This window comes from Heterocephalus glaber, unplaced genomic scaffold, assembly GCF_053883595.1.
Source record: "Heterocephalus glaber isolate CG9 unplaced genomic scaffold, H.glaber_assembly_v1.0 deba00001625, whole genome shotgun sequence".
In the NCBI taxonomy this organism is placed as follows: Eukaryota; Metazoa; Chordata; class Mammalia; order Rodentia; family Bathyergidae; genus Heterocephalus; species Heterocephalus glaber.
The window spans coordinates 179,468-207,331 of NW_028258392.1; the positions used below are offsets into that span (position 1 = coordinate 179,468).

The 27,864-nt window shown below is 37.7% G+C and overlaps 2 protein-coding genes across 7 annotated transcripts in view; both read right to left on the bottom strand.

Moving 5' to 3' along the window:
* Positions 1-4,860, bottom strand: part of LOC147822404 (adhesion G protein-coupled receptor V1-like) — a 48,102-nt gene extending 43,242 nt beyond the window's left edge. For 3 of the 5 annotated variants that reach the window (XR_015445713.1, XR_015445715.1, XR_015445714.1), the window contains exons 1-3: positions 4,591-4,834; positions 1,245-1,287; positions 863-1,066 (exon numbers count right to left, since the gene is read on the bottom strand). Coding sequence is in view for 1 of the 5 variants with exons in the window: in XM_087196870.1 (XP_087052996.1) it covers positions 863-898 (36 nt within the window). In the remaining 4 variants the exon portion in view is untranslated. Of the gene's footprint in view, positions 1-862; positions 1,067-1,244; positions 1,288-4,590 lie in introns of all 5 variants that reach the window. The other 2 variants (XR_015445712.1, XM_087196870.1) reach the window with 2 other exon arrangements.
* A 6,831-nt stretch (positions 4,861-11,691) lies between these two features.
* Positions 11,692-27,864, bottom strand: part of LOC147822405 (cadherin-12-like) — an 82,389-nt gene continuing 66,216 nt past the window's right edge. Inside the window, exons 4-5 of one of the 2 annotated variants that reach the window (XR_015445716.1) lie at positions 27,566-27,702; positions 11,692-13,798 (exon numbers count right to left, since the gene is read on the bottom strand). Coding sequence is in view for 1 of the 2 variants with exons in the window: in XM_087196872.1 (XP_087052998.1) it covers positions 27,679-27,702 (24 nt within the window). In the remaining variant the exon portion in view is untranslated. Of the gene's footprint in view, positions 27,703-27,864 lie in introns of both variants that reach the window. The other variant, XM_087196872.1, reaches the window with a different exon arrangement.

The following is a 27,864-nucleotide window of genomic DNA, read 5'->3' on the forward strand; positions in this document are numbered from 1 at the left end:
TCCCTCAATTTTTAAGCTTTTCTATCTTTTTGCAGTATTTGATCAGATACTTGTATTTTTCTAATCTTCTGTCATACCAACTCTCCTGGTTTTATTTTTCTAAATACTCACATATTACACCGTTAACCTGATTTTTAATTCCTTTTATCTCTTCAAGTTTAAAAGTTTTCCCAAAGTACATTTACCTACGGCCCTTTTCTCTCCATGATGATATCCCTTGAAAATCTCACCACATCTTCAAGTTCCACTTCCACTTTTACAAAGATAATTTTCCAATCCATAATCTTTATTCCTGGATGACCTTTCTCTTCCTTTCTCTCCCCTTCCCATCTTTTGGATCTTGCCATCTATCTAGTCTTTGCAATCTTTCTCCATCAACTCTCACCTCTGTCCTCTCCTATCCATCCCTACCGTTGCAACCCTCCTTTACACCACCGCAGCCCGGAGTCTAGTAGTGCTTTGACAACCATGCTTCTCCTTTCTCGGTCAATGTCCAATCCATCTAGGCCCTGCTGTCGTGTTCACTGTGAACTACACTTCTGATCAAGTCGCTCTCCTACTTAAAAATCACTCAGTGTACTAAATGCTACTGTACTTAAAGTGGCTCATATGATTTTTAAAAGAGAAGAACCAACTCGTGCCTTCCTACAGAATGAATGCCCTGCTCCCAACCATAATCAGGCTCTCCAGGACTGGTGCCAAACAATCTTCCAACCTGCTTCCCACTTCCTCCTCTTTCAGAAACTCTCTTCCAGCCAGACTGTTCTCTTGCTGAGGGACCCTGGTGACTACCACCCTGCAGTTCCAGCACCAGCCGCACACATCCAAAGCTTAGCACTACTTGTTACAATTCTAATCCTACCTTTTCCTGAAAGTCTTTGCCGATCTCCTTTCCCATTTCCAACCTGAAGTACGATTTCCCTCTTCTGAGCTCCAGAAACACTGCCACGGTCAGTCATCACTGCAACTCTCATCAGGTGTCTTCTGGGGGACAGACCCCAGCGGGTTGGAGCTTGGATTTGGGGAAATAGTTTCCAAGTCCTGATGATTCTGGCTGCGGATGTGTCTGTGGTCATTTTAACACAGCTGTTAAAATCTCCATACCACGTTTCAGACAGGTTCTCACACCAAACCCCCCAGCCAGACAACAAAGGGTGGAAAGTAGTGGCAATAACTTGCACGGAGAGACATCCAACCACATCCCCATTCCTATCAGGAGCCGCCTGAACAAGGGCTTCACTCACCGTTGGTGTCACTAAGACAGCAGCATTTCAGTTTTCTGTCAAGCTACAGAAAACAAGGGCTATAAATGGAGAAGGAAAAACCTTCCAGTGCTTACATTTTTAAAAGCCTACAATTTTAGATATTAAAACTCTCCAGCAAGATGGAAGTAAACCGGTATCAATCCCCAGGAGCATACTGTCTGTTCTAAACGCAGGGCAACCTAACGTCAGTCCACGAGAGGCAGCCAGTCATTTTTACAAAGTCTGAAGCTGGCTGTTAGCACTAAGGTAACTTTTGCAGGCACAGGGCTGAGCGCTGAGCCCCGGATCCTGGACACAGCCTAAGCCCCTTCAGCGTGGGTCCCCATCTGCCCCATCTCTGTCCAGGCTGCAACCCCTGCAGGCCTGGCGCCCTCTCGCCCCCTTGAGAGGCCCAGCCTGACGCCCTGGTGGGTCCCAGGCTGCTGCAGGGTGCGCGCCTTCTCGGGGGCCCCCGCCAGGACGTCGGGCGGGAGCTCCCCCGCGAGGCCGGCCAGGTTCCCGGAGGCCGCGTCCATGCGCGCGCGGCTGCTTCTCTAGCTCGGGCTACCCAGGCGCGGAGGTCAAGAGTGGCTCCGGACTCCGCCTCTCTGCACTTCTTACTCCTGCCCTTTACCATGTCCTCCCAGACCCTGTTTGGAGGCTGTGGGTCATTTTCTGGTGCAGCCTCAAGCCTTGCCTGCCTGCTCATCGCCACCGTTATGGGCCACCGTTAGGGGGGAGGGGACTCCAACGGCAGAGTGCGTCCCCTCCCACACGCAAGTTCCCACCTCCTCCTTCCCTGGCATGTGCCCCCTCTCTGGCCTGAGCTCCTCAACGCTGTCTCCCAAGTCCCTTGTCAGTTCAATTTCATCAAATTGAACTGCAGGTGACCCAAACAATCGGGCTGATTTTCTTTTTTTACTAGAAATAAATGTTTTTAATATATTCCCACTAGTCACTTGTCCATCTTTCCTTCCAAAGTATTCAAACAGTCCCACTTTTCTACCCATTCCTTATAACTATATAACAAACTGAAAGTTCTGCATACAAATGTAACTATCACACACACAAAAAATCTACAATGAAGTAACATAGTGCTCTCTACCCCGCAGATGCAACAAAAATGTTTATTAAAACTTTTCTTTGGGCTGGCGATTTAGCTCAGTGGTTCTGGCACCTGCCTCGCAAGCGCAAGGTCCCGAGTTCGATACCCGGTACCAAAAAAACACTTTTCTTCAAATAAGGCATGAATTATTACTACAGCCAATATTTCAAGATAGGATAACTATATTTAAATCCAACGAGACGACCATGGTACTCTAGGGATACTGCTACTTGGGAGACGATAAAGATAATATTTACTTCCCTCCCATTTTGACATCAATCATCAACATTGTTTTCAAAGAGTCAGTTACTACAATTAATATGTACCTGACATATGCAAAAGAAGGGGAGCAGGGAAGAACCCGTGGAAAGACACTTCAAGATCATAAACTATATTTCCATCCACTATTCTATCCCGATGAATAATGATTTATCTTAAGAGAAAAACGTTGTTGTTTTTGTTTGTTTTGTTTTTGTTTTGTTTTTTGGTACCGGGGATCGAACTTGGGACCTTGCACTTGCAAAGCAGGCAGCAGAACCACCGAGCTAAATCCTTGCCCCAAGAGAAAAACTTTGAAAATAGTAGACTGGATAAATATATATCAAAACACTATAATCTACCACACATCAAAGTAAATATTGAGCTTTAAAGTTCAAAATATTTATTTAAAATTGTCCCTAGAATGAAGAATAGTAGCTTAATGCTTCCAAACAATTCCTGCTTTTCCAACTTGATATCTAACTAAGCTTCTCTTTTCAAACTTGAATATATCAAATGTATAAAAAATGATGGAAAAATTCTGTAAGATTTTCCTTAAATGCATGACATAAATGAGATACAAACAGTAACAAATCCAAAGTATACCTTTTACTTTTATAAGGAAAGTAAAATAAATTCTATTAGAAAATGTGATTTCTCTTTGAATGGGGGAATAAAATGTATACTCTTATTTTAGCATACCCAACGTTAGACATTAACTACAATAGCCCCCTTAACTGAGCTATCTCCATTTACCTGTCCTACCGTAGCCAATATAGTTTTAGCCCTTTACTAAATATAAATGTGGATACGGCATTCTAGCCACTCTCAACTCACTATTTTTGTTACAATTAAGAACTTTTAATTTTTTCAGTGCTGGGAACTGAACCCAGCACCTCAGCACTGAGCTACATTCCAAATCTTTTAAAAATTGTTTATTTTGAGATAAGGTCATGCCAAGTCATTCAGTTATTCAGGCTGGGTCTGAACCTGGAATCTTCCTGCCTCAGCCTCCCAAAAGGCTGGAATTACAGGCATAAGCCACTCCATCCAGCCATAATCAAACACTCCTGATCCCAGTATAACTGAATTACATGCTAAACAAGTCAGTTGTTATTCCCAAACCTGTTTAGGCCAGTCCACTTTTTATTCTTACACAAATGAATTACATTAAGTCTATGGACTGCAGTCCAGAGTTGAATGTAAACTAAGTAGAATGACTCAAAAGTGAGTTATTCCTTTCAAAGGTGTTACACTAGGGCCGGGGATTTAGCTCAGTGGTTTCGCTGCCTGCTGCCCAAGCGGCAAGCACAAGGACCCGATTTTGATCCCCGGTACCAAAAAAAAAAAAAAAAAAAAAAAAAAATGATGTTACATTAGATAAAGGTGACACAATTGCAAGATGTTAGGGAACGTCACAGAAAGAGCCCAGAATCAGTTTTTCAAAAGTACCTTTCAACTCTCACTCCACTTTAGGGGAAGCAAAACTGGAAACTAGATTGTACATAATTATGGATACAGTTAACACAGTAACAATTCTCAGCATCACAAAAGATGACATTTGCTCAACATGAAAAACCTGGCAAATGAATATATATTTATATATTTTAAGCTGAAAATAAGATGTAAATTTTATATGATTTTCCTGATTTAACTCTTTCCATAATTTATGAAGTAAATGTCCCAATTTCACTGGATATGAAATATTACATACCTATACAAAACAACACTACATAGTGATAAGCACGCCAAAATAACTGATGAAAAAAGTGTAAGAGGGCTGGGGATTTAGCTCAGCAGTCCCGGGGCCTGCCTCTCAAGCGCAAGGTCCTGAGTTTGATCCCCGGTACCAAAAAGAAAAAAAAAAGTATTAGAAAATATGCTCCACCAAAGCATGGATGTTCATTTTGTTCACAGATGTATATGGTTCCTGACTATAGGTGATGCTCAGTGAATCCTTGTTGAAGAGAAATAGGAACTCACCATGATCACAGCCTTGCTAATGCGGATGGATCCCCTTCAGCCATACTCTGTCTCATCTTCAGATCTGTAGTAACTCAGAGTATTATTCTTCAAAACTACCCAACGATCCTGCCACCCATGAATGTAGTTTGCCCACTGGGGGTGGAAAAGGGAAGGCACAGGAGGAAAAAAAATATCAAAGTCAGAAATCCAAACTTTTAAAACCAAAACATGAGTTCTAATTTAGTTATGAGCATAAGCAATAAAATGGTAACATGAAAAGTTGAGATTTTTGAGACTATATGATTTTTAGTCATTTTTACAATAGTTTAATAGGCAGGAAATAAAATACAACACTTTCTTATCTCTAACATCTAAAGAATCAAGCCAAAGCAAGATTCTGATGCAAAGTTCTGCTTTGTTCTTTGCATGCTTTTATCCTCCCCCTCCTCACACCTTCATGACATTTAGAAACGGTTCTTGGCCCTGTCACAATGAACTCAGTCAACAGAAAAGTAAGTCCAGTTATAGTCTCTCTCTCACACCAGGTACTGCGCCAAGGCTTCTAAATCAACAGAAGTGTGGGGCCAAGCACTGCCAAAATTCTCCTTTTATTATAAGTTAACCTCGTATGAAAACTGATGACAGTCATAACGACATCAAAGTAAAAATACTAGATGAGATCTTCAGTCCACATCAACTTTAATTCTTCCCCTATAGAACTCAATACTACGTATTTAAAATGCTCAGTTCATTTTCCAAGTTTCTCTAAGGATATATTTTCTAATTAATTGGTATGGGGGGGGAACCGGAAATCAAACTCAGGACCTTGCACTTGGCAGGCAATCATGGCACCAAAGAGATAAATCCCTAGCCCTGGTTTATTTTCTAATAAATTGGTTTTTGAAAAAATACTTGGTATATTCTCCTTGGTATATTCTAATTCTGTACCTAAAAGTGATTTCTATGTCACTCAAACACTGATGCACAGAAATCACCATCAATAAAATGGCAAAGAAAAAAATGGAACTTCTATGAGAAAACTTAATTTTGCTTGTTTTTCTTTATGCTCTGGGGTTTTAAGTATAAACAATTCCAAAAAATATGTACTAGTTCCAAAAACTACTTCCAAATTGATTGTTTCCATGTAACGAACTGGCTCAGGTTCTTCACCTGTGGAGAAATCTTTCTTTTCCTATTCCCTAATTGAGCATGTTTGAGATAGGTTCAACTTTTAAATCTTTAAAGCCCATTTTTACAACCCTCTGTAAGAACTCACCTATACTAACAATCTCTAGGGGCTCCCTAGTCACTATTCCTTATTTGTAACTGCTTTCAACTTACCACCATTTAGATACCAACTTCAAGTAAATGACTGTTACAAACAAAACTGAACTCTCCTTCTTCTGCAAGGTGTTCTTCCCTCTGTTCCTATTTTCTTGGCTGTACACAATTCTGTAGTCAGGCAGACTCAAACCTCGTGTAGGCTTACAGTACATTACATGAACAGAATAGCAGATACAAGATTAAATAGACTCAACTACTTCACTACTTCCTGTGAAAAGAGCTTTGAGAGGTTCATTTCTTGGAGCTTGTGTTTCTCTACCTATTGTTTGAATGGCTGAATAAAATAATGAAAATGCTTAGTCACAGAAGATAATCTGTCCCTTCTCATTCCTTATAGCTCATCACCGAATTCTATTAATTTTTCCTTCACATTAAACCCTTAAGATATGCACGCATAGCCATATTTATAGTAGCACAATACATAATAGTTGAATCTTGGAAGCAGCCTAAATGTCTGTCAAAAGATGAATATATAAAGTATGGTATTTATACATAATGGGTGCTACTCAGCCATAAAGATGGGTAAACTTGTAGGAAAACGGAGGCACCTTGAAACCATAATGTTAAGTGAAATAAATCAAACACAGAAGAAGGTTAAATATTACATGGTTCCTCTTCTATGAGAAGCTCAAAATACAAATACTGTAAAGAGAAAATAAAAGACAGTAGAAGCGTCGGGAGCAACGCTACATAATTTCAGGGTAAAATCATTTGGTTAGCCTAGTTCTCTTGCCTACAGCCCACCCATGGAATTCTGAGACTTAACTCCATTTTGGCCTCTGGTCACAACTGAGACCTCAATGATCCCGTGAGGCTGTGATTCTCCAGGACAAGAAACATCCTGGGAGCTGAAAACATCCTGGGAAGAACAAACATCTACTCCGTTCCTCATTGTTCTTGGACTGTTACATCTTGTTTAGGCAGGATGTGCTGAACTCCCTGCAAGTCTTTTGTTACATTTGTTTCTCCTGATGTGGTGCAGTAAGCTGGGGGCTTTCCTCTTCGCCTCCCAGAGCAGCACTGATCAGACCCAAAGCTCAGCTTCTTCTCAAAGTCTCAGGTTTCTACCTTTCCTGTAATTAATTCCCCTCGTGCTGCCTTGGCTCGCAGGAGATTAGAAATTACTGCAGAGATTCTAGTAATGTCCCCTTGCCCTGGTTCCCTACAAGGAAGTAGGGAGATGAGGGACTGAGATGTGTCATCTACAGGTACCAACACCCTCCCCCAAGAAATGTAACTATTACCTACAGCAAACATGTACTAATTTAAAAAAGGGAAAAAATTCAATCCTTACATTAGCCTTGTCTTTCACATATTCAATTATTCAATAAAATTATCAAGTTTCTTGATTCCTGAGGCCTAATAACTTTGTCTAGTATCTTCTGCTTCTTCATAAATTACATAAACTTATTTACACAAAAGGCATATTGCCCACACGTGCCTACATATTAATTTTATTGTGACTCCAGCTCCTCAATTTACATGGGCAGCTTCCCACTGCCTATTTTAACAATGGATGGATTGGTATTTAAGACTCTCCATATATTTACCCTTAAATTTAGTGTCTAGCACACAGTATTTGCACGCCTAGCTTATGAAACTGTCAATGTCTCTTGTTAGACCATTTCCCAAGGGACCAGAGAGTCCCAAGCAATTATGTACCTATGATGTGTATTATTTCAGAATAGAGAAATCCACAAATTATAGAAGCTCCAGGACTCTACTCAGTAAATTCGAGCTGCTATTTGGGTTTTTTTTTTAACCAGGGATTGAATTCGGGACCTTGCACCTGCAAGGGAGGTGCGGTGCCACTGAGCTAAACCCCCGGCCCTGAGCTGCTATTATTGTACCTGGAAGGCAAGTTTTCACCTTCGCTCTCAGGTTCATTCCCTTACTTCCCCATTTAACAATTCAGACAAGGCAATATTCTAGACATGACAAGAGAATCCAAACTCCTGTAGCCTACAGTCCAGCAAGCACAAATTTAAGAACAAAAAAAGATATACTTAGAACGAGAGTCAGAAGCAAATCGAAAAAAAAAAAACACTATGGGAAATCAAGGGAAGGCTGTCTTCAATGACCAGCAAAGAAAAAGCTCTATGAAAAGGGCAGCACTGACAGGGACTCACAGAATTTTAGGCAACAGGTAGGGGCGAGGATTCAGAAAACCATGGGGGAGATTGAGATAAACTTTATTTTACCAGGCTAAGCTGCTTTCAAGACCTACTAAGGTGTAAGTCTTTTCCCAACAATGTTTCACCCTGACATGTGTGATGAGCACCTAAAATCACAATCTATCCACTATTCTGGGAAACTTTCATAAGGATTTCAGATTATTATATAGAAGAAAAAGACTTTGGACTGGCATATTTTTAATACAAATTCAAACACTCTCCTGTTTCAGATCCATTCTATCCTAGGGGAGAAGAAATTAGTGTTGGGACTTATTGACATTACTCCACAGAAGGAAAAGAACAGAAGCTGAGTGGTAACTGTTGTTTCAGTATCAGGTACTGTATTCCTCATATGGTTCATAACTGTGAGGAGCCCAACTGCTTCCCCATATCTACAATATACACAATATTTGACCATGATGAAAAACGAAACCTTTGTTGTGTCAAGCACTATAGATAAGTAAATGATCAAGTAAAGAACTTGAAATATGTAACGTGTTCTTTAAACTTAAAAACAGGTACCATCCCCAGTGTGTGCATTTAATATAAAGTACTCTTGCTACAACTAGGGCTATGTAGCTCAGTTGTAGAATACTCAGCTAGCATTCGACAGCCCCTAGCTTTGACACCCAGCACCTTCAAAAAACAAAACACCCTTAACTAAAAGCTTCCAAAAAACAGATATAACCATAAATTTTTGAATTTCAGGGAAATGTCCTTCACAGTTATTAAGAATAATACCAAAGGGCTGGATTTAGCTCAGTGGTTCCGCCACCTGCCTCACAGGCACAAGGTCCAGAGTTCGATCCCCAGTACCAAAAAAAAAAAAAAAAAAAAAGAATAATACCAAAAGCTTTATTCCTGTTGATTCTACATACAGAGCAACAGCCAAAATTGAACCTATTACCCTTGATAGTGGTCAAATACTGCATTTGTACACACTTAAATACCAAGGAGATAGTCTTCCCATTTTTTAATCTCTGGTATATCTACTATTCTACTCTGCATACAGTTAATACTGTACTCAGAGCAGGAGACCTTTATTCACCAGTTACACCCCTCCTCGGCACCTTCAAAAAAGTGATAACAGGTCAAAAGTACAGCATGTTTTATAAAACAATATTACAATGATACTAATATGACAATCTGCTTCTCATCTAATGAGAAAAGTGATGAAACTCTCAATAAATCATTGAAAACAACACACTTCACACTTCCCCATCTGAAAATGTTTATCTATTACACGGTATGGTCAATGCAGAGTTCTAAATTGTAAGATACATTTAATCGAAAGAAACCCTGGGGAGATTCTATCAACACACAACACAATTTGTCAGCTATATAACGAAAAGCCTTGAGTTTGACATACTCATGCCTTTCCTACACCGCTTCTCATACATAAAAGCCTAATATGAAACAATCCCACAAATGATGTCCGAATGACTCAAAGATGGAAGCAGAGTGATTTCTTAATAGCCAGTGGTTGCACATGACCTGGTATCTGATGACCAGCTTGTTGAGGGACTGGCCTCAGCTCCCCCTCTCCAAGTTAACAGCTGGCTCCAGCCATTTCTGAAAGTTTCACAGGAAGGGAGAGAAGTAGAAAACGCTATGAGTCTACTCATAGCAAAAACTTTTTAAAAAAGCATTATCAAGAGATCACTCAATTTCAGTCCTGTACATGACTGTTTACTTTGCTAAGATTTTGGAAAGGAGTTTTTAAAAACACAGAAAAAAAAATAGAATGTTTTTGCCTTATTCTGTGCCCCTTACTACAAAAAGACATTTTTTTAAATGCTACTCTTCTTCCTGGACTAAAGGTTGGTCTCCAATCTGACAAGCTCCAAGTTACTATTAATAGTTTTGTACCCAAGGCACCACGTGTCAATTAAACAGTTCTTTTCTGAAACGGGGTAAGGAGTGACGGGGAAAGTACACAAGCGCTCCACACGGATACCTCGCACTACACCGAAAATGACTACCGCCTCAGATTGCGGGTCCAAACCGAGTCAACTGGCTTGTCTATACAGCCTGGGCAGCAGAGTCCCCCGAACCTATTCCGAGAAGCACCTCCAGACTCACCTAGTTAGAAAGGTCAGATTTGAACCGCCACCAGGACCACCACCCCACCCCTCCCCGCGGCCCTGTACTACTTGGGATGCCGCCTTAGCCCAACGCAAATTCCCACGCCCGGGACAGCTGGGACTCGAGTGGCGGTCTGCAGCGCATCTCCCGAACTGGATCCCACTTTCCCGGTCCTCAGCGGCTCACAAGCCGCAGGGAAGGCGAGTAGGGCAGTTCCCCGCTTCCCCAGCCCACCCTGACCTAGGCGCTCCAGCGGCGCCGTCAGCCCCGCACCCCGGCACCTTCCGCAGCCCCCGCCCCGGGACGGTCTGCGGGCCCGCGGAGGCTCACCTTGCTCAGGGCCGCCGCAGCGCTCCACAGGCGGCCCGGGCTCCGTCTCCGGGTCCCCCTCGGAGTCCGACGAGTTCCAGCGCTGGTTATCCGACGTGGAGGCGCGACAGGCGAGCAGGAGACCGGCCCCCGCTCCGCGAGCTGCGCCGGCGGAGGCGCCCAGTCCCGGGGCTGAAGGGTCGGCGGATGGCAAAGCCAAGAGCGCCCACTGCTACGCGGGGCGACCGGGAGGAGGGGCGAGGTCCGCCCGCCGCGCTGCCTCTGCCGCCGCCGCAGCCTCCAAGGTCAACGCCGCCTCCCCCGTCAACGCCGCTCCCGCCCCCGCCGCCGCCTCCACCGTGCCTGACGCGGAGCGGCCCCGGGAAGGACGCGCGAGGAAGGAAGCCTGCTCTTCCAGCCCTCAGCCGCCGTCGCCGTGACCCCTGCGCTGCGCCCGGCGCCGCCGCCACCTGAACGCCGCCCCCTGGTGCCAACCTCAAGTCGAGGAAGGAAAGAGGGAGAAGGGAACAGAAAATCCACCTGCGGGGATCCGGATCCACTCACACCTCCGCTACCGCCGCCTTCTCCCTGCCCGGCCCACTATTTACCCTCCCCTCCGCCCTCCCCTCCCACCCCTACTCCCCTCCCTCGCCCGGCCAGTCCCCCGCCCCCCGCCCGCCTGCCTGCCTGGCATCGGACGCCACATGCCCACATTTCTAAAAGTTGTACATATATTAAATTACTTGATTCTCGTCTAATCTTGTGAGACAGGCATTGTTGCTGTCCTCATTTTACAGTTCAAGAAGGTAGAACTCAATGTGTTTAAGTAACTTGCTCAAAATCAGCAAGAAACATAGTGGCATAGTGTGGTGGTGCAGGCCTATAATCCAAGCCCTCAGGAGACTGAGGCAGGAGGATCTATGAGTTCGAGGCCAGCCTGGGATACACAGTGTCTTCAAGGCTAGACTGAACTACACAACAAGACCCTGTCTCAAAAAGATTAAATTGAATTAAAAAATAAAACTAATTCTTTATAATGCTTGCAAAGTACAACGTCCTAAGACAGTGCATAGTTTAACTCACTTAGAATTCATAGCAAATATGGTATAGACAATATTATTACCACCATTATTTATGTGGAAGTCTGAAGAAGAGAGGGGAAGTGTAATTTTTTGAAAACATCAAAGTGCAATGTGAAAAAGCTAAGTTCAAAATACAGATCATACTTTTAAATTTTATTACATATTACTAGAAAAAGAATATGTTGACAGTCATACAACTATTTTTTAAAAAGACAACTACATCATCTTATAAATGAAATTTTAAAATTAACATGAGTAACAAAAATTCTACCTTTGGATGATGAGAAATTGAACTACTTTCAATTTTATGTGGTAAATGAGGTGATGTTCAGAAGCCCCATGAAGAGCACATTTTTTACTCTTAACTTTTTTTAAGAATTAGAATTTCAGTATATTAAGTTGGTGTAAAGATGGAATATTTTCACAGGGAAAAAGATTTCACCCTCAACTATGCTTACCTTAGTAATTTGCTTTTAAGCTATAAAAATTTTTATTAAAATAAATTTAAGCCTACTTTTCAATAAAAAAATTTATTTGGCTCACATTAAACTATTTATTCACTTGAAATTTAGTTTGAACATTTGGCCCATGGGTAACTTGTCACAAAAACTATCATTAGCATTGTCATACCTTGTTATAAATAGTGTTTCTCTAAGGGGTGCATGAACCATTTTAAATAAGAGCAATCTTTGCTGTGTGAAACTGTCCGATGCATTGTGGGCTATTTCTATTTATGAAAAAACAAGTTTTGCAAGTCATTGCTGTAACTTCTAAATAAATATTCAATCAAAGATAGAGGGAAAATAACAACATGTTCATATTGCTGAAATGAGTAATGGTTTCATGGCTTAATTATGGTATTCTCACTTCTAGTAAATATTTTTACATTTTCATAATTAAAAGTATAAAAATGTCATTGTGTAGTTCTCAGTGCCAGCTTAAGAAGCAGTAACATCTCTATTTAAATACTGAACTCAAATTGTAGTGAATTTTTGTGATAGTATATAATTTATGAGAGTAATGTAGCATTCTTTCACATAGATATATAATTTATTAAATTGTGCTGCAAAAGTAATGATCTAGTTCCTTTCTGACTCATTTAATCCATACTGAATCTGCACAGCACTGATAAAATTGATTTAACTTTGCTTTAGCATCAATATCTTGATCAAAGTATCTGACAAAATGTTACATAGAATTTAGTTATCATTGAATGATTATAAAACAAACACAAGCATAGCTTTAGTAAATTTTAAATAACCAAGACTTAAGCAATTAATCCTTCAAAACTCAAACCCTTTATCTTCTAATCATCCTTAATCTATATTTTCATGTTTAATATGAGTTAAATGGTTAATACCATTTTGTTAATACCATTTTGTTCACATAGATAATTAAAAAGCAATTCTATATTTCTCTCAGGATTCCAAAACTGATTTGTTAAATCTGTACCCTGTCCTAATGACATCACAACTCTTACAGAGCTTTGAGTGAATTTGAGTTTGAACTGCCTTATTATTTAATTTTAAAGTTTGGCTTTTACTAAAGAAAACTACAAATTAGCTGAAGTACAAATGAAGGAAAACGCATGATTTTGTATCATAAGTGAAATAAAATATAATGAGGAACCATGGTAAATATTTCTATAGTAAAAATAGTCAACTAAATGGATAAATTCTTATAAATATACAGATTAGAAAAATAAGAAATATTTTATCTGAAACATGGAAGAAAATTTAGATATAATGAAAAACCCCACAACAAGAAAAGCAACATCCCAATGATTTCACTGGAGAATTTCATCAAACATTTAAATGGCAAACAATATTAATTTTTCACAACCAATTTTTAAAAATAGGTGAAGAACTTATCGTTACATTTTGTCTCTTGGTTACAAAGTCAATCAAAAATTTCACAAGAAAGCTAGAGTATAAACAAGTATCTTTTATAAATATGGACACAAAAATTATGTACAATATTAATACAATTCTATCAGCAAATTGCAAAGATAGTACACAAGGACCAAAGGGGAGATAGCCTACATATGCAAAATTCATTTAACAACCAAGAACAATCTGTATTAGCAAAAGAAAGAGAAAATCTTGTATGACCATTTTAGTAGATTCAGAATCAGCATTTGGCAACATCTTACATCCATTGATGATGAAATCTCTCAAAGCACAATAAAGAGAAGACAACTTGTTTGACTCAGAAAAGTGCATCTATAAGAAACTAAAAACAAACATCATGGTGAAAAGTAAAATATTTTCTCTTTAATGTTGAACATAGGACAAGAATGTTTGGATATTTAACCCTTCAGTGTTTCTCCAGTACAATCCAACCAAAAACAATTTTTCTGAAATAAGATATCTAGATAGAAAGCCATCCCTTTCAGATGAACCCTTTTGGTATTCCTGACCTACCTTCTGTGGTAATTTGTTTACAGTAAGAAGTAAATAAATCTGGAGATGAGAAATATTAAAAGTATACTTAAGAAACCTAGCCTTGCCCCTTGGAGTCATTTTCTTTTGCTGTAAGTACATGACATTTTATTTATTCACAATTCTGGTGCATAATGTTGAAATTTGCCAGGGAGGTACTTGGAGAAGTGGACAAGAGGACTCACTCATGGATTCTGGATGTCCCCCAGGCTTATCCAAAACATCGTGGCTATAACTCAAGGGAACGCATGCAAAGAAAGGGAAATCAAAAGAGAAACTAATGCTTTTATGACCTATGTGAATTACAAGACAATATTTCTCCTATATGTTATTCGGGGTACTCATGAGCTCCATCTCAATTTCAAGGGGAGGGAAAGAAGAATAAAATTCTTGAGGAAAGGAATGTCAGCTTCTCCAATGCGCCCATCACTGGAACTTCAAATGAATCTCTTTTATAAACTGATTCACTAGTAAATACACTTATAAATTTGATAAGTCCTAGAAAAGTGCAATTTTATATTCAAAAGAGAATTTACCTAAACAAATAGTTTCCATGCTATTCTTCTTATTGATGAGTGGTTTTGCAGTAGAAAAGGCAATAGTTTACCTACATTCGTGTTTATATAGTATACTGGAAATCCACATGAAATTAATTTGATGAAGTATCCTAGTGAGGTACAAAATTTTCAAATTATACATCTTTAAACACCTGCCTATAGGTGAGAAAAGTCTCACCATCTTCCCTGTGATTGTGAATCTAAACCTCCTCAGTATGCTCCTCACTGTCCTAAGACACCTACTAAGTCAGTCCTTCAAAGACAAGAAGGCGCAAGATACAACCTCAGCTCTGCCCCCAGAAGTAAGGAAGCCTTACTTCAGTGAGTCAAAATATAATGCAACCTCGTCACCATGCTGAAAGGACTGCCATCTACATTTGAAGATGAAGGTTGTGTTTCTTTTAAAATATTTTACAGACTAGACACTCAGTAAATACTAGTCAAATAAGTACAGAAATGCAACTGAAAACGTTATGAAACTGTAAAGTCCTAACAAAAGCAACATTCCTATAATATTAAAAGATAGTGATGCTGCTTTGCTGCTTTTTAAAAAGTGACATTTACTTTTAATATCTGTAAGAGTTAAAATTCAATTTGTGCTTGTACACTAAATTGCAGCTACAATACATTCAAGAATAGAATCATAGCATTTTATACCAAGGTATTAAACTGTAACAGTGCAAACTAAGATATAATGAATGAATAATACTTTCCTTGGCTTTTATCTTTAAATCAATTCACTTTTAAATTACGAATTAAGTTAAACCATGTCTAATAAAAGCTCTGCTCAAATTACAGTAGTATGATCTGTAGCTAGACTGAGCAAGCTATAAAAAGAATTTAAATTATTCATCTACACTCACACTGAAGTCAAATATTACCCTCTGTGCTGTTGGTGACAAAACCTGATCTCCAAAGAAAAGGGAATCTTTAACAATTGCTTTAATCACTCTTTTTAGAGAAAACTGTGGGAAAAACGCATCATGGATTTTCCATATTTGCAATAACAGAAAGCTTTTGATACATTGTGTTTCCTAAGGAAAATAACTGTTGCTTATTCCTCATTAAAACCTGGGAGCACAATACAATCCCTAGTTCTTGCTAGGAGATTAAGTATCTGCATGAATAAATATACTCTACCAAACAGACTGAACTGAGACTCTACAATGAGCTAGATGTGGATGATTCGACAGGAAAGCTCTACAGATCATGACCCACTACTACTGTAATAACAACATATTTTCTCTGAATTGACCCATGAAGAATAAAACCTACAGAATGCTAGGTGCCATTTCACCTTATGTAGAACTATTTCTCATTTTAAAAATTCTTCTCAAATGCTTTGCTTTAATATAACCACAACAATATTAAATTATTATTTTGTGGCCAAAAGTTATATGAAGAATCCTAAATATAAGTGATCCTTGGGGAAATGTATGTTAAAATCACAATGATCAAGTATGTCACCTCAGCAAGGATGACTTATTAAAACCACTGATGATAACAAGTGCCGGCAAGAATGCAGAGGAAAGGGAACTCTTGGACATTTACACTGGTAGGAATCCAAACTAGTACGGTCATTGTAGAAAACAGTAATTATAGTCCTCAAAAATTTAATAAGTCAAGTAGCATATGATTTAGAATTCCCACTCCTGGGTATATATTAGAGGAGATGAAATCATGCTTATTGCAGCTCCTTTCTCAAAAGCCACAAAATGGACACAACTAAACTGTCCACCACCTCATGAATAGATGAGGTAAACATGGTCCATTTAAACAATGGAATGATATTTAGCCCGAAGAAATTCTGTTACACAGATGGAACTGGAGATGATTATGTTAAGTGAAATTAGCCAGGAAAAGAAGACCAGTACTGCATGATCTCACTTACATGCAGAATCTGAAGAAACTGATGTCAAAGAAGTTGAGAGTAAATAGTGGATCTCAGATGCTGGCCAGTGCAGGAAGGACGGGAAATGGGACAGAAGATCACTGCCATCTAGAGTTGAGTAAGAAGTTCTTGTGTATGCGAAATAATTAATAGTTTCTGGCTCTATATTATTGTATTTTCATTTTATTCAGCTAAGTCACAGAATATATCACTCAATATTTCAATATCATTGACATTGATATAGTCACTCAATATTTTTGCTCACCTCTTCCCACACAATCCTGTCTGCTCCTCTTTCTTCTAGTCCTTTTACCTAGGGGCACATAATTGGACCTCTGCAGTTCTCATTTTTCACACGCACATACTTATTGTCATCTATATGTAATGAGTCCCACTTACATTTTTCAACACAAAGTTGTATTGTGGATTTTTGGACTAGTGGCCACGACTGATTGTGACTATGTTTAAGATCAGCAAGCATACTAAACTCAACCTGTTCAAAATCAAACTCAAGGCCTTTGTGGAACACCACTGTTTACATGCATCTCTCCTATTCTCTTACCAGACTCCCAGCCTCCTTCCTCCTATACACCCATACTGACTGCCCGTACTGATATCCAGCTCACCTCCCCTCAATTTTATATTTCATCATTTTTACTTCTTCACTTTCTCCTAAATCTTTTCTATATACCAATCTTCCCTACTATTATTCAATAAAATATCAAAAATTCTTTCCTAAAATATTAGGAATTTCTCTAGTTTTCTAACATTTTCTACACCTTCAATCCGTTTACTATTCCACAATCAGCATGCATTTTGAAAAATACCAGTCATATCATGTTCTCTCTTCTGCTGAAACTTTTCAGTTTTTACCTTTTGAAAAATTTTTAAAATTTAAATACCAGAGATCAAATTCGGGACCTTGCACTTGCAAGGCAGGAGCCAGAACCATTGAGGTGAATCCCTGGCCCTCAGTTTTTACCTCTTTACTTCAAGATCTTATTAAATCATCATGAGAAGCTAAGAAAAATCCAAACATTCACATTTCTGACTTGATCTCTCTGTATTACTGGAAGGAGCAAAGTATGGAGAGGGAAAGGGAAAGAGAGGGAGACTGAAGGGAGAAGGAGGAGAAGGAGGAAGAGCAGGAAATGAGCCTAGAGGCATAAAGAGCAGAGATCTGACTTTCACTAGGCCTCATTTTCCCATTTTTATGTTTAGATGTGCACTTTAACGTGTCATTCTCAACACAGTTCACCAGTTTGGTAGTCATTATATCATAAGCACATCTGATGAGGATATCTTTTGGCTTGCAATCTTTGTGTCCTAAATACTAAGGATGGTGGGTGTATTAAAATATAGAGAAAAATAAACAAATGAACCAGCATAAAATGTCATTTATATTCATATGTATGTATTTATATTTACAATAAATATTCTCTTGAAAATTAATAAGTAGCAAGTATAACATTGTTTTTTAACATATAATATGCTTCAAACAATTCTGAAGCATTTGCAATCGAATATATATGTAGAGAAAGACTATATATATATATATATATATGTGTGTGTGTACGTTACATTGTTCCATAAAGAGTTATAGACCATGGAAAAAGAAAATGTATATATAAACTCTTTGGAACAAAGAAGTCCATAATTTAGAGTTCTACAATAAAAATCGATTATGATAGTATAATACATGATGTCCATAAAATAATATTTTCATATAAAATACATCCTATTTTTAAATTTATTCAGTATAGGACATGAAAAAGAACTTTTTGAACCTGTACAAATACATTTTTATGGTAAATTTCAACCTTTAGCAAGAAAGTTCATCAGGTAATTTAAACTTCCTGAGAAAAATCAAATGCTAGTTAAGAAAAAAATAAAGCAGGCTCTAATGTTTTACATGGGATAATGTTGGAGCAATTATACTGATTTATAGAACTTCTAACCAGTTTGATTATGGTACCGCACGCATAAGCAGTTGAAATTTTAAAATAAAATATAAGTTATCACAACATATATTTGGATTCATTACACTCACATGGCATATAATGGTGAGAAAAATGATGTCATTTTGAAATTAAGTTGATGCTCATGGTAATGTTCATGATTATTATTTCCTTGTATATGATACATTGCAATGTTTTATGAAATAGCATGAAATTTTTAAACGTAATTTTTCTTCAAGTATTCCTACAACTGCTATTGAAATGTTGTCAATGTTAGTATAAATCAAACCTATCTTTCAGTGAGAATATAAAATACTTTCATATAATTACTTGTGGAAAGAAAAAGAAAATTAGAAAACAGTAGACACTACCTAGCCTCTTAAATGTAAAACCAGACATCCATGGAAAGTTAGAGAAAGACAATTATTTAAGCAACTGCAAGAAGGAAAAACAGTATCAGTTTGGAGTCAAAATTATTTAATTCTCAAAGTCAATTATCTTATAAAATTACACTCTTCAAGTAAGATATCTATCCATTTTAGATATCTTTATATAGATGATAGATAAAGATATAGATAGATAAATGATAGGTAGATGGTAGATAGATATTTATTGTGACTGTCTCTGCTGTTTTTCTTTGCCAAATCCATGCTTATCTTTAGGAAACTAGAGAGCCAGTGTCCATTGGAATGTGCATTTCTTGGCAACATTCCCAGATATCACTATTAACATGTCTTGAATGAGGTCCAAGCACCTGTCCTTTAAAAAGTGTCTCAGGTGACTTTGATGCAGGTGATTATGGTTATAACATTGAGGAACACAGGTAAAAAAGAAAAGGCCTCAAGGTGCATCCAAAATGTACCTTTAGTCCATAAGATTAAGTGAAATGAGTCAGACACACAAACTTAAATATTCCATGTTTTCTTATGTGAAAAACTCAAAGTATAAATAAAGAGAAAATAAAAGATAGATGATAAGGAAGAAATAGGGAAATAGATATTCTGGAAAAGAGAAGGAGGCCAAGAAATAGCAAGAGGAGGGAAGGAAGGGAGAGGCACGAGAAGTAAAAATAATTCATACGTGTCATGTACCTGTACCAACTACCTGGGAGGAAGGTAATAATTATATACTACAAAAATATATCAATGAAAATAAAAGTTTGAAAAAAAAAAGATAAGGTTGCCCTAAGTATATCTATTCCCAATGAATGAGCATGGAATTATTACAACTTTTTGGAAAAGGTCAAACCATATTAGGTAGGAAAGCACTACATTTAAGACAGAACAGATAATCCACACTCACTCTTACAGCTCAATCCCTGGTCAATCACAGCAAAGCAGTTGACACACTGTGTTGCAGTTGGTATTGGAGTATAGGAATGAAAGTCCAGGGACAATGGACTGCCCTGCAAACTCACAGATGGGAAAACCTGGAGAAGTGAGATCACTCTTCAGACACATGCCAAGCTGAGAAAGCACAGCTATAAACAACGGAATGAAGACTGACTCAAATCCCCCGCGAAAACTGCATATTCTCAGTGCAGGTTCTTGACTGTTGGATGAGGCCTCAGACTATTTCTTTCCAGACTGCAGTGCCCCTGCTTCCCACTGTGAAGCCAACTGTCCTGCACTGCTTGCAATATCTGATTTCAAAATGAACTTTGATAACCTATAATCTACAATGTACCTTAACAAAGACGTTTCCTCAATCCAACGTACTCTTTTCTTCCATGACAATATATTTTCACCTTTTAAAGACTCAATTCAAATGACAATTTCTATCTGATGTATTATGCTTATGACTGCAAAAATTATTTTTTCTCTCAGACGACTTTATATTTTGAGTGTTAATTTAGTGTATGCTATCAGACTGTGAATCACTACCAGCATTTATAGGACCTAGAAGCCAGGTAATACGGTCACTAAGCTTCCTTCTTTTGAAAAGTAACATAGATATGATGCTGTTAATTATTTCAGGAAGATACCAAGAAAGGGAATAGCTAGGTAAAATGGGACCTCTGGTTTTATTTTTTTGAGGAATCTCCACACTGATTTCCACAGTGGTTGCATCAGTCTACACTACCACTAACAATGGAAAAGGGTTCCCTTTTCCACACAGCCCCGTCAGCATTTATTATTGATTTCTTGATACTAGCCATTCTTTCTGGAGTGAGCTAGAATCACAGTGTTATTTTGCATCTCTCGAATGACCAGTGATGTTGAACAATTTTTCATATATTTATTTGCCATTTCTACTTCCTCATCTGAGAAGTGTCTTCATTTCAGATGTCCATTTTTGGTTTGAGTCTTTAAATTTGGGAAGTCTGATATTTTTAGTTCTTTACATATTCCACATTAGTCCTTTGTCTGAGGAACAGCTGGTAATTTTTTTTCTACTCTGTTGGTTGCCTCTTCACTCTGTTGGTAGTTCCTTTTGCTATGCAAAATCTCTTTAATAATATGAGATACAATTTGTTGATTCTTTGTAATATTTCCTGTGCAATTGGGGTTTTGTTAGTAAAGTCTTTGCCTACATCTATGTCTTCAAAGCTTCTAGGTATTCTATCTTTCAACAGATTTAGTGTTTGTGTTTTACTATTTAGACTGGTGAGAGACATGGGTTTCTAGGTGCAATCTGTGGCAGGTGGACAGCCAGATTTTCCAGCACCATTTATTAAAGAGGTTTTCTTCTTGTGAAGGTGTTTGGCCTTTGTCAAAGATAAAGTGACTGAGTGTCTTTGGAGTTGTTTCTGTACCTTTAATTTGTACCCCCATGTTTATTTCAGCACAATTTGCAATACTTAAATCTTGGAAATATCCTAAGTTTCCATCAACATATGAATGGATAAAGATGTGGGTTTTTTTTTTTTAGATAATAGAGTACTACTGTGCCATAAAGAAGGATAAACTTGAGACATTTCTAGGTAAACGAAGGCACCTTGAGACTGTGCTCTTTGGTGAAATAAATTGAAAACACATGTTTACATAACACATGGTTTCTCTGGTGTGAGGAAACAAAAATGTAAATAAAGACTAAAATGTATAATGGATATTGAGAAATGGGAAAAAAATGTTCAAATAGGAAGGGGCATAATGTTGGGGGGAAGGGGAAGGGAAGGAAGGAAAAAATAGAAGGAAAATTGGAAATAAAGCCTCCGTAAATAAAGAAAGGAAGAGGGGTTGAAGGGAGGGGAGGGGGTTGGGGATAAAAGAAGAATCAAGATATATCATGTATAGGTAAAAACTTCCTAGGGCAAATGTGATCACTATGTATATCTAAAATGTACCAATAAAATCTACTAAAGGAAAGTAACATTTAGTTGCCAAGAACCCAGTAGGCAAACAAACTTTTAAACTGTTTCTCAGTGATTCATAACTTCCTGTCCTTACATGTTTCTGGAATTAGGGGTTTACTTCAGCTGAACAGAACTGCAGTGGCAAAAATGATGAGAGAAAATTTCTGAGGTTAGGGTATTAAAAGACTGACTTCCACCACGCTGGCACTCTCGGTGGATTTGCTCCTTTCCATCACAGTGATTTCCATGTTGTGAACTGCCAGTTGGAGAGAGCTTTATGCCCCAAGAAGATGTAATCTGCTCCAGACTAATAAATATTAGAGTCAAAAGCTCAAGTCCAGCAACCCACAGGAAACTGAGTCTTTGCCTGATGAGTCCACTAAATTCCAGCCTCATTGAGAGAACCCTCTAGACTCAGCTTAACCATAAATCAATGCCTAAAAACTTAGATATGTATGATAATAAATGTTGTCTTAAGCCAGGAACTTCTTATGTAACTTGCAATCTATCATATGTGTCCCATAAGCACAATTTCTTCCTACATCTTGGCCCTGATTAGAAGGTCTACAGTCAGACATTAGTTCATCCATCTCCTCTGGATTTATTTTCATGATCGAATCATCTTTAAAAGGGATCTTTGATTATACTAATGTCATGGAAGATGAAAAATCACAGAACCTATATATTATGATCAGAAACTGAGTTCACATTCATTATTTTCCAATTGAAAAGTATTAGCATTAATTTCCCAACTGAAGACTAGTAATAATGACTATATTTTAAAAAAACACTTAAGGAAAGCTGACTTACTATGTGTTTATATTCACTTAGCTATAATAACAACTAAAAGATTTTTGTAATAATAAACTGATACATACTGTGTTGCTCAAATAATCTGTTACTGTAAATATAAACATATTTAATAAACATTATTTAATGAGAGTGTGATATAGGGAAAACATTTAAATTTGTAAGGAAATTATCAAAAATTCTTCACAATGAAAAACTTAGGAACTCTTACTGTAGTTTGAGAGTGATTTAGCAATCACCGCTCACTGCACTGCTAGAAATCGACCTAACTATCCCCCTGTTAAGAACATATTCATTTGATTTTTCTTATTATTTTATTTTGAGTATACACCTTCTCTTTTAAAATGCAAATTCATGATGGAATTTTAATAATTAATTTAATAAGCTTGAATACAGAAAGAGATTACAGATATATAGATATCAAGGATTCAGTAATAACGAGAATTCACTACGTTATGATATATTTATCTATGGATATGAAAATCACCTTGACTATAGTTAGCAGCACTTAGTTAAAGAAATGAAACATAGGCTACGAGTATGTGTCCTTGTAAACTGCTGGGCTCCGACCCACAGAAATATGTTTGAAGTGGGATTCCTGGGTTTCAGTTCTACTTGGAGATTATTACTTCTGTGACACTAGTGTACAAAGATGCCTCATAGCATCTGTTCTTCAGTTTTAAAGTATGGACAGTGATCCACACCCTGCAGAATTAATTGTTGAACGGATCCATAAGTTAAGGTACTTACAGCTATTAGAATAGCTATGCCTTTCATTCTATTATGACTTAGTATCCTATAAAACATTAGTTTTCTTTTCTCATCTGGTCCCAGTACATCATTTCATGGCTGTTTGTCATAAAGACAAAGCAACCACTTCAAAAAATAATTTCTTTCTGTAAATTTGTCATCATTTAATAACCACATTGTTGTGAGTTATAACTTTTGGAACTTCTCCCTAAAGTTCATTTAAATCTGAATTTCAGCATAATTTTAGTTATAACTTACTTAAATTCATTACTTTGATTAAATTCTACCTACATAAACTGAAACGTCCTTAAGAACACTAGTCTTTGTTTTCTCATAACCTACAGCTAATGCTTTACACAGAGATGGCCTTCTGTGTAGTTAATAAAACTAAATTACTTATTAATTTTGAGCCTGAGTATTAGGCACCAATCTCACAGTTTTACTTTTCTGTATACATGAAAATGATACCACTTATTTGATGTTAAGAAAAAGTTCCAACATGTAATATCTCTATTATAGAAGGCAACCTTAGACTATCTCACAATGAAATACCAACTAATAAAGTGATGCTTCATGTAAACATTTCTTAAGTATACCAGTTAGTAAGGCAAGTCAATTATTTTCTGCTTATTCTAGAAAGAATGAAACAATCAACTGTCATTTGGATAATTAACATAAGCAAGAAAAGAACTGTTTCTGGAGTGATCTCTTTATAATGTAAATATACAGTGCAAGGCTTTATCAACATAAATATCCACTATCTTTTACTAATGACATATGTTACAGTAAGACCAACAAAAACATAAATAGAAACATCACCCTGTTTAAACTTTCCGATAATTTGAAAAAAGTGCTTTTGGAGCTTTCCTTTCTTTTAAAATTTTCAAAGTTAATATCATAAAATACCAAAGCAGTAATGCATAAAAGAATTATTAAAAATCTAATGAAATTATTTGAACCTCCAACTACAGCAGCACTGATTAATGACTGCTTTTTAATTAATTGAAAGTTGTTTAATCATTGTATCATTTCGTTTCACCTGAGACATCTTATAGAGGGGTCAGGGCAAAACATGTGCTAGTGCAGTCTGCAGGGTGGTATACTTACACAATTTTGTTCTTCTTGGCAGAGCAAGTCTGGGCTATTCATTTCTCATTCATTCACTATGATGCTATTCCCTGTTCAGCTGGCTAGTTTGATCAATGAAGACAGTCTTAGGCTTTAGAATGTGAATAAAATTTACTTCTAAACTAGTCATTCAAACAAAGTAAAACCCACAATTATCTTGTATTATAGAATCTTTCATTATCTCACACATTTAGCACCCTTAGTTTGCATACAGATACAGTATATAGTCTGCATTTCATCAAACTGTCTCCTGGCTCTCAAATCCATTTACTGGTCTGTGAGAAGATGCTGGCATTCCCTATGGGTCAGTTTTACAAATATTAGTTTGACAACTCTATTAAATTGTTTACACATTATGTGCTTGATTCTGATAATGAGGGCCAAGATACTTTACTAGCATTCATGACTAGGGTTTCCTAAGTTGCATTAATATAAAAATTACAGGCAGCAGGGTGGCATACTATGTGTACTAATAATATTGATAAGTAATAAATTAGGGTTCCATAAATTTAACAAAGGTAATGTTTCAAAGATCAAATCACGTTAAGTTCCACTGTAAGGGTTCACACTTTCTTCCATTCTCAAAATATCTGAAGCTCAAAGCTCTGAAAGAAGGCACCATATCTTATTCTTACTACTTTCCTCATACCATCACGATGGTTTTGAAATGTGGTAGCCACTGGGGAAAACAGGACTTCCATAGCTACAATAGAGGCTATCAATGAACGACTCACAGACATTCAGTTGCAGTTAGGGTAGGGAACCTGCCATTCCTACACCAAAAATATGCACTGTGTGTGTGCTTGGCATGTATTACAAAGATTTATATTAGATTAGTTTTCCATTGAATATTCTTCTGATACAGATAAATTATCTATAATAAGTAAAAATGATTCTAGACTGCCTTTGATCACTTGTCACTTATTATGTTTAAACTACTGAAGTGAAAATAACATGGTTCATAGAAGACACATTCCATAACTTAGACAACTCATTTTTACTCCATTTATCAAAAAAATCTTGGAGGAACAAAGTTTATCTTCCAAGTACAATAGAGTTAAGCTGCTCTTAAAATTCTATATAAACCAAGCATTAAAAGTTATCATGAAACGGGGCTGGGGATTTAGCTCAGTGGTTTCACCCCCTGCTGCACAAGCACAAGGACCTGAGTTTGATCCCCCGGTACCAAAATAACAAAACAAAACAAAAACCACTCAGTAGAGGAAGTGCCTGTAATGCACCCGATTTAACTTGGCAAGGGTTTGTCAGTGTCCTCTGGGTCAGACGGATGCAGCAACAAAGATCTGAATTTGAGAAATTTTGCCACCAACTTACCCACGAAGGCCACTTGCTCAGCAAAATGCTCTGGGGATAAAGAAGCTGAAAGATAAATCACTGGGTGCTTTCATCTGATTTCTGTTCAGTTTGGATGCCCAGAACCTCCCAAACTAAAATTTACAAAAATCATACAAGAATTTACAAAAACCACATAAGAAGACTGTTAGCTTTGGGAAACTGTCTTCACTCTTAGTGTGTTTCAATCCCAAAATGTGTCAACACATGGAGTACTATACGGTGCAGAGAGGAGAGATGTATGTGTTTTTATTGCCCTCCTGCATTCTAACAGGAAGGAAATTTTTATCCCCATACCCAGGGAATCAAAGTTCCAATTCATGTTGTTTTTATTTTCACTGGATATCTATTGCTGCATAAAAATAAACAATTCTGAAATGCATTTGCTTAATAACTTTTTCACATTTCTCAAGGTTTTGTGGGTATGACTCCAAACAAATTAGTCTGAGTTATATTCCTTTCAGATGGTAAATATAACATTGTGATATTCAGGTAACAAATGAGCTGGACTTGACTTCCCAAGAGATAGGCACGTAAGCAGCTGAAGGGCAGATATAGTGGGGAGATCAAAGGAATTAAGTCAGAGCTGTCGTCTAAGTAGCGACCTGTGACATCTCTAGTATGGCAGAATTCTCATGTGACAGGTCAGAAACCCAAGAGTAAGCCTCCCGACAAACAAGGTGGAAGCTACACAGTTTTTATGTTAGACCTACTGATAAGAATCAGAGTATCCTGCTGGAAATTTAGCTCAGCGGCATCAAGCCTGACTTGCAAGCCCAAGGTCCTGAGTTCGATCCCTGGTACAAAAAAAAAAAAAAAAAAAAAAAAAGAATCAGAGTAACCTTAAAGGGATAAAAAGGTATCTGACTATATGTGTTTAGAAGCAGCTGTTTTAGGTAAACAAAGCCATCTCATGGTAACACTCCCACCAAATTGAGGCTGAACAAAACCCCTCAACAGTAATGTCAAAAGCTCTTTCTAGTTTTAAAAGTTTAAATCGCCAACTGAAGTGTTGTAAATGTGTGTCAGATGCACAAAAGGAAGAAAGGAGAAAAGGTGAAATCTACTCACAAAGTATTTCTCAAGCCTTTCAAAAGTCCACAAGCAGCAAGACTGAGGCAATGCACTTCTGTTACAAACAACTATGTGGAGGGCCAAATGTTACCACTCCCACCCTAATTATTGCTTGAGGAACCTATAACAATGTCTTTGAGTATTGAACCAAATAAATACAATCTACAGTCACTCTCAGTTGGATTTGCTTCTTGACCAAAGTGAAACCAACTCAAAGGATAATTCCTGGCAATCTTATAGATTTCAAGTAACTACTTGAAATACAGTTAAAATGTCGATATTTTCCACAGTTATACTCATTAGAAATACTTGCTAATAAAAGGAGAGAGAAAAAGGATGCTGTAAAAATACTCTTTTCCATTTCAGAAAATATTTCAGAATGAGTGATTTTATATGATAATTACTTCTCCCTGCCATGCTCATAAAACTCCCAATGATAAAGATACAAGGATTGTGTATAGGAGGAGTTGGCACTTCTCTGAATTTTTGAAAGTTCTGAGTGGAAAAGGATGAAGTAAGTCATACCAGACATTCCCGCAATCTGGAAAAACAGAGCTCACTGGCAGCTGTCACTATTTCTCTGGACTTATGCTATGAGGGAAAGGAACAGGTTTCTGAGTTTTCCCGGGAGACTACTCAGCTGTCAGTCCAAAAATGAAAAACACATCAGCAGGGACTCATTTAAAAGCGTTAAATCCAAAGTAGTGCAATGTAACATTGATTGTGTCCATGCCATACTTACTAACTTTACTCGCAAGAATGGTGAAATTATACTGTGCAGTGCTTTCTCTGTCTAGTAATTCATTGGTGGCGATGGTTCCTCCGGTTCCATCTACTGTAAAGTAGCGGTCCCCATCACTCTTCCAATCTATGAAGTACCTGCACATGAAAAGAGGAGATGCAAATGTGCAATGATTCCGCATTCATCATAATGGCAGTTAGGCTAACTTGACAGAGTCCCTTAGTTCGCTCCCTCTAGCTACTACCTACATTGCAGTAAGGAAGAGTGTAAATGACAGCTTCTTTATTGCAAAGTCACTA